Raw genomic sequence first — 13,081 nt, 5'->3', positions numbered from 1 at the left:
ACTGTGCAGCAGCAGCAGCAGACTTCCCGCAGGGATCCCGGGATTAAACACACTGCTGTTTAGATGGCTGACAGAAAGGAGTAACTTAACGAACGGTGCTGCAAACTCTCCGTGGTCATACACAAAGTGTCTCGGGGCACAAATTGTGACATTATGGAGCAAGAATTCGAAGACATTGATTCGTCAGGGAGTTGGCAAAACCTTTACAATGTAAGTCCGGACACAGGGCCTCTCGTGTTTCTATGACGATCAGTTGCTAACTTACTTAGCTAGCTAAGTTGGTAGCTAGTCGGTAAGGCACCTTTTTAATCGGTATATTGTAACTTTTAGCTTCATGGGTTACACATTACAGTGTGTCAACTTAAAGACTACAACACATGGTGCTAATGTTGTATGTGGGGATGACTAATAGTAAAGACGAATGGAGAAACTGGCAGTCCGCGTTCCCAGCGGCTTACTTCCGTAGCTACAAAGCTTATCGTTACAGAACGTGCATTAGCACAGTCTTCATAGTTGAGCTCAGTTAGCTAATGCTCGCTGACGCTAGCAGACGTCAGCTGCAGTTTCTGGGAATTCATGAGGACATCCAGAGAAAGCGCATGTGCTCTATCACCAGCTGTTCAAACGGACCCAATTTGTAACGTTTCTGATCCCGTTTATCTCGGGCTCTGACCCCGCTAGTAACTTGAAGATAACATGGAACTGAAGATATTTCGTGGCCACCAGTTAATCTGTTCAGAAGTAACCGAAGCATAGTTATGCTACAGCATAAATAATAAGTGTATACATTAATAATTATTATTAAACCTGTTAATTTAGCCAGATAACTCAATGGAGAAGTCGAAAGTTAAATCGAAACTAATTTCAAATGGTTACGTTTGTATATGCTGAGAAGTGGATTTTTTCACTCATGTCTAAATGTTGAAACAATTCTGATGCGTGATACGTTTCTTTTTGCTCAGTGAAACAGTTTCTGTTGATCTGTCATGTAGAAAGAAAAAGATAACAAAGTTGCTGTCCAGCAGAGGCTGGGAGATCATCTTTAGCTGCATCCTATACACACAACGGAAAACAATTATTGTGAAAACAATATCATACAATAATAATAATATAGTAGTTTGACAAATGAAAGCCTAGCGAAACAGTACATGTTAGCACAGATGAGACTAATAACATACTGTTTAAGATAACTTTTATTTCTCAACTTGATAATTAAATGAATGTTAGCTCTGTAACTTGTCAGGCAGGAGGCATACATCATATGTATGCATTGGTGTGTTAATGATATGTTTCGCATTTATGTTGCTGACATAAAAAGAAACTACTAACTGTCAGTTTGTTTTCTTGTTGCCAACAGGAGATCCGTAACCAAGCCAGCGAATATCCTTACAAAGTGGCAAAACTCCCAGTGAATCGGAATTTGAACCGTTACAGAGATGTCAGTCCATGTGAGTCTTATGATAAATAAGATTGTTAGTGAAAGTTTGCATTATTGCCAATGTCTATTTTTTCTGTCATCTCTCATCTGCTTTCAGACGATCACAGTCGAGTAAAGCTTGAAAACTCTGAGAATGACTACATCAATGCAAGTTTAGTTATGATGGAAGAAGCCCAAAGAGCTTACATACTGTCTCAGGTATGGTGCCAGATAGACAATATAAATGACACTATCCGCATTCATATACAGTAGAGTAAAAAAGCCTCTGGATCACTTGAAGAAGACTGAGCAAGATGTCACTTTAATGTTCAGTGATCTTTTTGTTAATGTACTTTTCTTTCTTGAGCATCTTCAGGGGCCTTTAAGGAATACTTGTGGTCATTTCTGGCTGATGGTTTGGGAGCAGTATTGCAAAGCTGTTATAATGCTCAACAGAGTCATTGAAAAGGGATCTGTGAGTACATATTTCTAACTGCTAATCATTCATTTACAACATTCCCCTTTCTGTTTTATATAAAAGTTCTGGATGACATGATTCAAGGTGTCAAATTGAGACCGACATTGGCTCTAGAAGTTTCTACAACATAGCATACATACTCAATGTTAGTTTCTCTGTAGGAAGTAGGGGTGGGGATATATCGAATATACTCGATGTATCGCGGCTTGTACCACATGCGATGTATAAAAAGAGTATATCGCGACCATCAAGTATATATTGTCATAGGAATGTTTTAAGCCGTCAGCATGAAATTCTCTTTGAGTTTCGTTTAACTCTTCTCATGCCCCTCTCACATCAGACAGCTCACTCCCCTGCCCATCCAGAAAACTCTCCTGCGCTCATGCATATTTTTGTATCAGGAGAGGAGGGAAGAAACTCAGAGAGTCCTAGCAAGTTTACGAAATTTCAGAGACGGTTATTATTCTTGGTGAACGCTGAACCGAACAAATCAGTTTACAAATTATTAAGATGAGTGGCGTTTATTCATGACGCGAGAGTTGAAGTTCACACGCACAACTTTTAAGAATTTAATATTTGTAATGTGATTTTAGAGGACATTTCAAATGATCAACATATTTATGAAAAATATTGCGGTATTTGTTCTAGGCCATATCGCCCTAGAAGGAAAGTATTCTTTTTTGCTTTCTAACTGAGAGTTAATGAGAAGATAAACATAACTTTCATGTTGGTCCATCATACAGTATTTGAAACTAGAGCCATCAGCCAGAGTTTGCTTGAATTAGTTCAGTATAAAGACTGCTAACTGGGATCAAAAGCTTACCTGACTGTGTCTAAAGGTCAAATTCAAAAACATGTTATATTTATGATTTCAAGCATAAATCTGACAAATTAAAAACTAGGGAAAGAATACTACTTCCAGCTATGTTGACAGCAAGAAAACAAATGAATGTGTTTGCAAAAAATGTTTTTGTGGAAGAGGACGCGTTCCTGATGTAGATATAAAAGGTTCATTCTAAAGTTACAAAAAACATAATTATAAATATTATTTTCCATTTCTGCATTCCTTAGCTCCCATAATTATGCTTTACCTTTAAATTTACCCCAAAGATTAGCCTTTAGCAAAAATATTTGGAAGGTTTTTTAGGGCTGGGCAGTATCAAATTTTTTCAAAAAGTTTTGCCATCATACATGGTATTATCAAAAAATCTAATTTTAGGGAGCTGTAAATTACTGCTGTACCATTTCCTACCATAGCTGGCTGCAGTGCTTCAACTGCACTTAAGTGCTTAAACTTGGATTTTCCATTTTGTTACACAAATTTTTTTATGTTGCATGTAATTTGTTAAGTATTTTAAGGTGTATTTCTTGTATGAAAGATGCTATACAAATAAAGTTTATTATTATTATTGTCGGCGACAAATGTAATACATATTCCAGTTTTATTGTTAAAAACATCAGAAATGGAATAGCAAACTCATCAACATTAACATTAGCAATTAAACACAAATATAAAGCTTGAACACCATTGCTACTTTCAAATATTTCAGATGACTGTATTTACCTTGTTACCTCACAGCCCTATTGCTTTCTAGGCACTGTTAAAGGACTGTGACCGGTGGAAACAAGCAACCAATGACTATGTAGCATAGTAATACAGTAATAATTTAGAGGATAAGTAACAAAATCCCATGTGTTGTTGCTATGCACAGCCGATCCTTTAATCTGTCAAAAGTATATTGGTATTAAATAAGAGTGATGCGCTAAATTCAATGCAGCTAACCGGCAATGCTTCAGTCATCACACCTGCCATGTGTCTATCCAAAACTGATTTAGCTGATTCTGTCTTTGCAGGAAAAGTGTGCACAGTACTGGCCCACCTCAGAAGAGCTACAGATATCTTTTACAGACACAGGGTTTGTTGTCAGGCTGCTTTCAGAGGAGGACCAGTCCTATTTCACAATACGATTGCTGGAACTGCAAAACACAAAGGTGAGCATGGGATGGAGACAGTTAAATAATGTAAATGTTTTAGAATCTGTATTGGATCAGATTTTGTCTGATGAAAAGTGCTGTGTGTCTAGTTCATGAAAATTATAGTCCAGCACTAAGGTAATTAAGCTCAGTCGAAGCTAAACGTTCAGACCATTACTTAACCTGTTCTGCACAGGGCTCCAGACCAACTTTTTACATTGGTCGCACTGTTGCACCTAATTTTTTCATTTTGGTGCACCAGCACATAAATCCAGTACACCTACAATTTGTCACCTTGCCTTCTGGCATTGCAAAATTACACTTATTATACCTTTTCTTGAAAGTTCACATATACAATGGGGATTTTTTTAACCATGGCTGGGCATGCCACTGATTCCCCAAAACTATTTGATTCTGATTCACAGGGTCTAGATTCGATATTGATTCAGTTAAGGATATTTCATTGTACAATACCAATTCTGCTTGGATGTAAAATAGATTATCAGAGAACTAAAGCTCTAAACAAGGAAACCTCTAACTTGGTGCATTATTATTTTTGTTTGATGATATTTTGTTCCAGAAATTGTGATAAATTATATTGTCATCACTTTTAAACCATTTTCAACCATATTATAATAATAATATAACATAATCATGCAAGTAAACCCTTTCAAAGAGTAATCAACTTAATTCTAAAGAATATTCAGTATGACATTTGAATTACAAAAAAATGTAAATATCCTAAATATATAAAACATGCATAAAATAAACCACACACAACCAAACTTATAAATAAAAGGGATTCTTTGGCTCTCTAAACAAAAATTGCTTTGAATATATATATATATATGTATACACTCACCGGCCCACTTATTAGGTACACCTTGCCCCACAGCATTACACCACTACCACCAGCCTGAACCATTGATACAAGGCAGGATGAATCCAGGCTTTCATGTTGTTGACGCCAAATTCTGACCCTACCATCTGAATTTCGCAGCTGAAATCGAGACTCATCAGACCAGGCAACGTTTTTCCAATCTTTTATTGTCCAATTATCGTGAGCCTGTGATAATCGTAGCCTCAGTTTCCTGTTCTAAGCTGACAGGAGTGCCACCCAGTGTGGTCTTCTGCTGCTGTAACCCATCTGCTTCAAGGTTCGACGGTTTGTACGTTCAGAGATGGTATTCTGCATACCATAGTTGTAACGAGTGGTTATTTGAGTTACTGTTGCCTTTCTATCATCCCGAACAACAACAACTGCTCATTCTCTTCTGACCTCTGACATCAACAATGGCGTTTTCGTCCACACAACTGCCACTCACTGGATATTTACTCTTTTGTTTACCATTCTCTGTAAACCCTAGAGATGGTTGTGTGTGACAATCCCAGTAGATCAGCAGTATTTTTATATGTATATATGACAATATTCATTTAACATTTGGCACAGGCTATGTGCCAAATGGGGGGTGGGAAATATTTTTGTCGCACTTCACAGCACGTGTGACCTGCCCCAGTATCTAAGTCTAAATGTGTGGAGATAATAAAAACTGTGATTTCATGTTTATGTGTGTGATGTTTTTTCGTGACAAATCACCCCAGTCAGTCAGAACTCTGTCATGCCCAGCATCATATGTGTTTTCTGCCACAGACAGGGGAGTCGAGGGAGGTCTACCACTTTCATTACACCACATGGCCTGACTTTGGTGTCCCAGAATCTCCTGCCTCTTTCCTCAACTTCCTACTCAAGGTTCGGGAATCTGGCTCGCTGACTCCGGAGCATGGGCCCTCAGTGGTGCACTGCAGCGCTGGCATTGGACGCTCTGGTACCTTTGCCTTGGTGGACACCTGCCTGGTCCTGGTGAGAACTGAGAGGGTCAACGTCACCTAATGCAGCCAACCTTAAAAGGAAACATTACCTGATATCAAAGTTAAGAGTTAAAACGCTACTCAAAATTCTCAATTATTGTCGAGAGGGCAAGATGAGATGCTTTTATAATTATAGTTAGTGAAAGCTGAAGAGGGAAAAGTTTAGCGCTGGTCGCCTGTTTATTAAAAGATTATTAACATTTATTTTGAGTCCAAATCACACCAAATGCGACCGCATATCTTTGGGCCTTTAACAATACACATGCCAAGTTCGAAGGCAATAAGACAAATGGTTCTTGAGATATGTGTGTCACGTACAAAAAAAGAGACAGATCTCTAGAATTTGTTCATAGTATTTGTTTTCGTTTTTTTCAGATGCATCAAAGGAGAAGTCTCTTATTTACAATTTAAAATTGATCCAAACAAATGGTATGTGTCTCTGTCAAAGGGATAGTTTACCGAAATTGTTTAATTCACTCTATCTACTCAGCACTATAACAATGGAGGGGTGGGTAAAGTGTTTGAGTCCACAAAACACTTTTGAGTCTTGTGTAAAAAGCGTTGCAGCGGGATCTAATAGAATTGAGTTAAATGGGACTCCTTCAGACGTAATTAAAAACATGAGAAAAAACACAACATGCCTCCATACGTGAATGTCATCTAAGTCGCCCCAAGCCCCTAAATACATAGCGTCCTCGGAGGCGTATTCACGTACCCTTGGGCTCACGGAACACCTCACACACACTCGGCCAAGTGTAGGCGGGTTCGTCTGGCTGTGTGCACTGGCTTCACCACTTCCGGTAGGGGACTATTTGGCTTAAAACATGGTGTAAATGACACCCTGTCGAATGTGAATGTCAGGGCTGGCAGACAATTAGTTGACGCCACACGAGCAGTATGGAGGCATGTTGTGTTTTATTACGTCTGTAGAAGATATCCCCTCGGCTGAATCACTGTTTACCCCTGAGACTCCCAAAGTGTTTTGTGGACCGAAACACTTCACCCACCCCTCCATAGGCATAGTGGTGAATACATAATGAGTGAATTTTCTTTTATGGGTGAATTCGGTCTGATGGTCTTTTAGTATACAGTAAGAAAACAAAAACATCTTTCCACTTCCACGTCTTTTTCTGAACATGTTGATCTTGTTTGTAGATGGACAGGTGTGAGAGTCAGTCTTCAGTGGACATACAGAAGGTGCTGCTGGACATGAGGGAATACCGTATGGGTCTGATCCAGACCCCTGACCAGCTTCGCTTTTCCTACATGGCGGTCATAGAGGGAGCCAAGATCATCCTGACAGATAACTCAGCTGCACAGGTAGCTCAATAAATAGAAATTAAAATAATATGTTCCCAACTGTCACAGAAAAGACGTGTTACAGTGCATCTAAGATTTTGCCAAGATTCATGGCTTGTCACAGTGAACAGATGAAGTGTCGACTTGTGTGTTTGTGTCGTGTCCCCTGTAGCAAAACAAGCAGAGACTACTATCTAAATCTGCCCCCTACTTGGAGTCAGATCCGCCCCCTCCGCCACCTCCACCTAGACCTCACCTCAATGACAGCAGGCCCAATGGCCAGCCAACATCTTTTGTGGAGCTGCAGGCCCCCTCAGGAGACCACCTGCTGCCAACAGAGCCAGATAGCCATGACCACAATGTGGAAGACCTCTCTGGGCAGTAAGTAATACAGCTCTGTACTTTTTGAAGTGAGTTTTGTCAAGTCAAGTCTGCGAGAAAAAAATTGACGTTAAAATGGGTTTGCGTTAATGTCGTTAATAACGCGTTTAACTGACAGCACTAGTAAAAATATTTGAATCATCCGGCATGTAGTGTTTTGTGGGGATGTGCTTTTAACCCTTTTGTTTTCTGACCTTTTACTTTTAACTGCCATTTATTTTAGTCTCAGAAAGCGACACCGTGAGGAGAGGATTGCCAGCACTGCGCAGAAGGTCCTGCAGATGAAACAGAGACTGACAGACTCGGAGAGAAAGCGAGAGAAGTGGCTGTACTGGAGGCCCGTGCTGCTTAACGTCGGTGCTGGGGCAGCTTTGGCTGTCAGCCTAATGGTTTGCTGGATCTACTCCCAGTGAAACACTCGGGGTCACCTAAAACTGACTTATTTTGCACCAGTACCTGGGGTTAGGTACTTCTCTAAGCAGATTTAGATGATAAGATGTGCATATCTGAGGGTATTTATTTCTTTAAGGTAAAAATGCGGGAGCGCTGGATCAAATGAGCTTGTGTATATTTTTCATGTAACATCTAAACAAAAGTAGTAACATCTCAGGATCTCGTTGCCAGCACGATGATTTATTTTCCTTTCCTCTTTGTTACTGTTGATGAATGTACTGTATCATAGCAAATCGCTTTGAAAGAAACCTACTTGAGGTGCAGTAAAGACAAATATTCTGACAGATTTATTTTTGCATTCTTTATTTGCTATAGTCAGATGTGTGTTGTTCATGGTGGACATGTTTTTAACATTTTGCATTTCAAAATGAGTTCTGTTGACTGTTTATCCTACCATAGATAAGTTGGATGAATCCTTTCCTTGACATTAGCCATGGGAGTTATTTTTCTTTTAGAGAATTCACATTTCATGCATGCATTAAAAGGTTCACCAGAACACCACTTGTTCTTCCATTTACATTTAGCAGAGAATCGCAATTTATTTCAGACTCTGCTAGAATGTTCACCTTTCATTTTCTGTTAAAACAGCACATGTTTCTCTTCGGTTTTGGTTGTCACATGGGTCATAGTGACTATCTAGTCCCTCACAGCTTAATGTGTGTATTCACCCACTGGATGGGTTCAGGTTATCTCACTTTAGGAAACCAAAGCAAAGCTGTCCAGTTTTATTAAAATACCAGCCAAGCAAGCTGTTTATTTGTACTCCCTTTATGTGTAATGTGTTGTCTATTGGATCTTTGACATAACTGACACCTGCATTGCAAAATGATATTGGTCACAGCACCTTTGCATTGCATGTGACTTTATAATTTGAACCCATGATCTAGCCAAGTTTTCAATTGACTGGGACCAATATAAAGCTATAATAGTGTGATTTAGAAGTTGGAGCAGAGCATCTTGGATTGAATTCTAAGTTAGGTGAGAGTGATGGCAAACATGTCTTCACCTATTTGATTGCTTGTTTGAGATAGCTTTTAATGTGTCTTGAAGTTGGCAGAGTGTGTGCTCCAAGGTCTCTTTAGCATGATCAGTACAGAAAATTGATTATGTGAGCTGTTGTTTCAACATTACATTAGCTGTTTTGCAGTAGCCAGAGTTGTGATATAATACATTTTATTAGAGTTGATTGCACACGAAATGTGACATTAGCGTGTGCTGACTCCTGAGATGTAGCGATTTGTTGGTGATTGGCTGGTTTGGACATTGGCACTGTTTGGACATGACTTTGACTCAGTGTTCATTTAGCCCAGAAAAGATCAGTTTGACCATACATTCCATTCATTCTTGTTTTCCTTTAACAATTACAGGGGAGATTTGTACATTGCTGAGCTGCAATTAGAACATGACAGATGTTGTGTTAAGAAAAGAAAACATGAAATGCAGATTAAAATAAAATATTAATCTTTTTTTAAACCAAAGTCTGCTTGTTTGTGTGTATTTTTCCTTCTCCGTGTCAATAAAGCAGCTCCAGTGTCCACCCACAGCTCACCCCAGTCCCCATCCCTCCATAATTGCATTCTGGCCATGAGCTAAATCAATGCAGTCAGACTGAAGGTCTCTCACCGTGGATTCCAGGAATTGATTCAATATTTCAAGAAGAGGCCTTGCTCATATTGACCACTTCAGTAATTTTATTTTCTCTTGTCTGCAGTGGTGTTTTTTGAGGAGGAAGTACCTGTTGTAGTTGTTTAGTCCACTAAATGAAACAAGATTTATTTTTCTTGAATACTACTGAAATTAAAACCATATAAACCTTATGTTTTAATTTAAGAAATAATTAATAGTATTAGGTTGATTTCAGATAAATACTGAAACCGGTACATTGATTTTATAGGCCAGGGGTATTCAACTAAAATTTAAAGAGGTCCAGTTTGAGAAAATTTCTTGAAGCAAAGGTCCGGAAGATCATAATTTCTAACTATTAAGTGTGATATATATTTAAGTACCCTAGTAGTTGTATCAGCAACTACATGTACTCAATACCTGACTGTCAAATCAAGTGAATTCAGTACGATTCAAAAACTTTTTGACAATATTTATTATCACGTAACATAGAACTGAACATATATGTATGATTGCAGGAATATATCATTAACTAAATAAAAGTAGGACTGCATCTCGAAATAAATAATAAATAAATAATAAATAAAAATGTGCAAATAAAGTGCTTAACTTCAGAAAAATAAAATTAAGGAAGCAAAAGCTTGAATTTCCCTTTTTCTGTTTCACAACTTGACTTAACAGTCTCAACCAATTTCACAGATGATAACAATTGAACAGTTTTAGAATGACTGACTTCCCCTCTTACTATATCCCACTCCCCCACTTTTTTGCTCAGTGAGAGAATTGAGCTCTAGCTTGTCCTGCCAGGATTTTAAATCTGGGCCGGAATGGAGTCAGGGCCATTCTCATACACATCTGGAGGTGCTCATTAGTGAGCCTTGAACTATATTTAGTTTTGATATGATATTCATTGTGGAGAAAGCTGCCTCGCAGTTGTATGTTGAGCCAAACATGGTCAAGATGTGCAGGGCTACTTTCCTCAGAGCTGAGAAAGCTGTCTCTGAGACCATTTGGAGCCAGAAAGTGGAAGGGTCAGTTCTTGCAAACTGCCTTTTCAGGGCCACATCTGCTTGGAGATCAACCAATTGCATCTGGAGAGGCCCAGCGTTTACCCATTTAAAGTGCTTTGTGACTTCCTTTGAGAACCCCCTGACATCTGTGATGAGAAATGGGTTCTGAATGAACATGGTGAGCGGCTGTCCAAAGCTGAAGCTGTCAAAACAGTTGCTGAAGTTTACAATCAGCTTATCAATAAAGCCAACAAATGCAGACACATCTCTCTGTCCCTGAACCTGTTCCTGCACTGCTGGGAAGTGTGCACAGTCTCCCTGCAGGTCTTCCTTGAACACCTCCAGTTTCCTCTGAAAGGAGCGGACAGCTGTCATCAGTTCACAAATTGAATTGTCCTTGCCCTGTAGCCTCAAATTCAGTTCCTTCAGATGCGAAGTGATATCAACCAAAAATGCCACATTATCCATCTGTTTCTCATTTTCTAAAAAGAGAGAAAACTGTGTTGCCTTCTGACTTCTTAGCTCTGCCAAGAAAGCTGCAACTTCCCTTCTGATGGACCAAAAGCGCTCTAACACCCTGCCTTTACTGAGCCATCTCACATTATTGTGCAGCAAAAGGTCATCAGCATCGGCATCAACTTCTCTAAGGAATTCCCTTAGCATGCGATGCTGGTAGGAAGAGGATGCCCTGAGAAAATTGATCATTTTCATCATTGTGTTCATCACCTCAGCATGCTCATCTGACAGGGAGGCGCAGAGGACAGATTGATGAATAATACAATGGTAAGCTATGAGCTCAGGATTGTCCTCTTTCAGTCTTGCTACAGCTCCTTTCTCTCTCCCTATCATTGCAGGGGCTCCATCTGTGGTAATTGAAACCACTTGTGGATGTATCCCTCTCTTTTTTAACATTTCCTTAACAGCCAGGTAGATGTCTTCACCTCTTGTACTGGTCTGAAGGGGAGTGACACCTAACAGGTCTTCACAGAACACTTTCTGGTCAATGCTGAAAAACCTGACATATACCAACAGCTGAGCACTGTCACACACGTCAATGGACTCATCCACGGCTAAGCCTACACACGGTGCCTTCTTCATGGCTTCATCTAGCTGGGTTAGAACATCCTCAGCTAATAGTTCACTTCTCTTTGTGGCAGATGAGGCTGACATGGGTATTTCCTTTATTTTATCACCAACCTCTTGTTGTTGTTTTCCGTCAAAAAGTGTTTCGGCAACTGCACTCATGCATTCTTTGATAACCCCTCCATCGGTAAATGGCTTTTTGTGTTGACCCAAAATCCAAGCAACACTGAGGGAACACTCATGAGCACGTTGTTGGCAAGTGAATGAGTGGCTCAGGATCCTGGTGGACTGGTCATATTGGGCTCTGAGACCACTTATTTTCTGTGATCTCACTTCAGATTTAGGTGGGTATGTTTGTTCAAAACCTTTATGTTTTGTCTCATAATGGCGTTTCACATTGGCACTTTTAATAAGTGCCACAGTCTCTGAACATATGAGACACACTGGTTTAGTGCTCCCAGTGGGAAGAATGAACAGAAATGAGTCTGTCCATTCCGGATTGAATGCTCTATTTTCGCTGTCCACTTTTCTTTTTTTGGAGAGCGACATGTGTATCTTACGTTTTCTCCGGCTCACTCCTGTTTCTCTCCTTCTTTCCGGCTCACTCCTGTTTTTTTTCCTTCTTTCCGGCTCCTGTTTTTTTTCCTTTTCTCCGTCTCACTCCTGCTTCTTTCCTTTTCTCCGTCTCACTCCTGCTTCTTTCCTTTTCTCCGTCTCACTCCTGCTTCTTTCCTTTTCTCCGTCTCACTCCTGTGTCTTTCCTTTTCTCCGTCTCACTCATGCTTCTTTCCTTCTCTCCGTCTCACTCCTGCTTCTTTCCTTTTCTCCGTCTCACTCCTGCTTCTTTCCTTTTCTCCGTCTCACTCCTGCTTCTCTCCTTTTCTCCGTCTCACTCCTGCTTCTTTCCTTTTCTCCGTCTCACTCCTGCTTCTTTCCTTCTCTCCGTCTCACTCCTGTGTCTTTCCTTCTCTCCGTCTCACTCCTGCTTCTCTCCGTCTCACTCCTGCTTCTCTCCTTCTCACTCCTGCTTCTCTCCTTCTCTCCGTCTCACTCCTGCTTCTCTGCTTCTCTCCGTCTCACTCCTGCTTCTCTCCTTTTCTCCGGCTCACTCCTCTGTTTCTCTCTACCTGTACCGCTATCTTTCCTTTTCTTTCTACTGTCTTTTCGTGTGTGTCTAACTTGCCTCTAACTCTGTCATCTGTCGGCAGCGTCGCAATGTTTACCGCCGTGAATGCACAGACTTGATTGGCTGAGTAGTATCACATGGGATGGCTTTACTCGCATGCAATTGGTCAATGCGCTTCCTCATCCGCTAAACCACCACCGTAATAACTACAAAAGCTGCGCCTGTTAGAAAAAACGGAAGCTCCGCTAAACCACTACCGTAATGACTACAAAAGCTGCGCCGGTTAAAAAACAGAAGCGCCTTCTGTTTTGGCTGTAGGTCCGGGTCCGTATGGGACGGCTTCTGGGTCCGGACCCGGACCGCGGTCC

General features: G+C 40.3%; 1 protein-coding gene across 1 annotated transcript; it reads left to right on the top strand.

The window, feature by feature from the left end:
• ptpn2a (protein tyrosine phosphatase non-receptor type 2a) lies at positions 1 to 9,349 on the top strand. Its single transcript, XM_061081069.1, has 9 exons — positions 1 to 210; positions 1,358 to 1,448; positions 1,536 to 1,636; positions 1,794 to 1,892; positions 3,750 to 3,887; positions 5,521 to 5,730; positions 6,894 to 7,058; positions 7,210 to 7,418; positions 7,642 to 9,349. The coding sequence occupies exons 1-9, from the start codon at positions 154 to 156 to the stop codon at positions 7,829 to 7,831; spliced, it is 1,260 nt and encodes a 419-aa protein (XP_060937052.1). The 5' UTR covers positions 1 to 153; the 3' UTR covers positions 7,832 to 9,349.
• The last annotated feature ends 3,732 nt before the right edge of the window (positions 9,350 to 13,081 follow it).

The sequence above is a fragment of the Limanda limanda genome, chromosome 11 (genome assembly GCF_963576545.1).
Source record: "Limanda limanda chromosome 11, fLimLim1.1, whole genome shotgun sequence".
Classification (NCBI taxonomy): domain Eukaryota; kingdom Metazoa; phylum Chordata; class Actinopteri; order Pleuronectiformes; family Pleuronectidae; genus Limanda; species Limanda limanda.
This window is presented reverse-complemented; position numbering and strand designations above follow the sequence as displayed.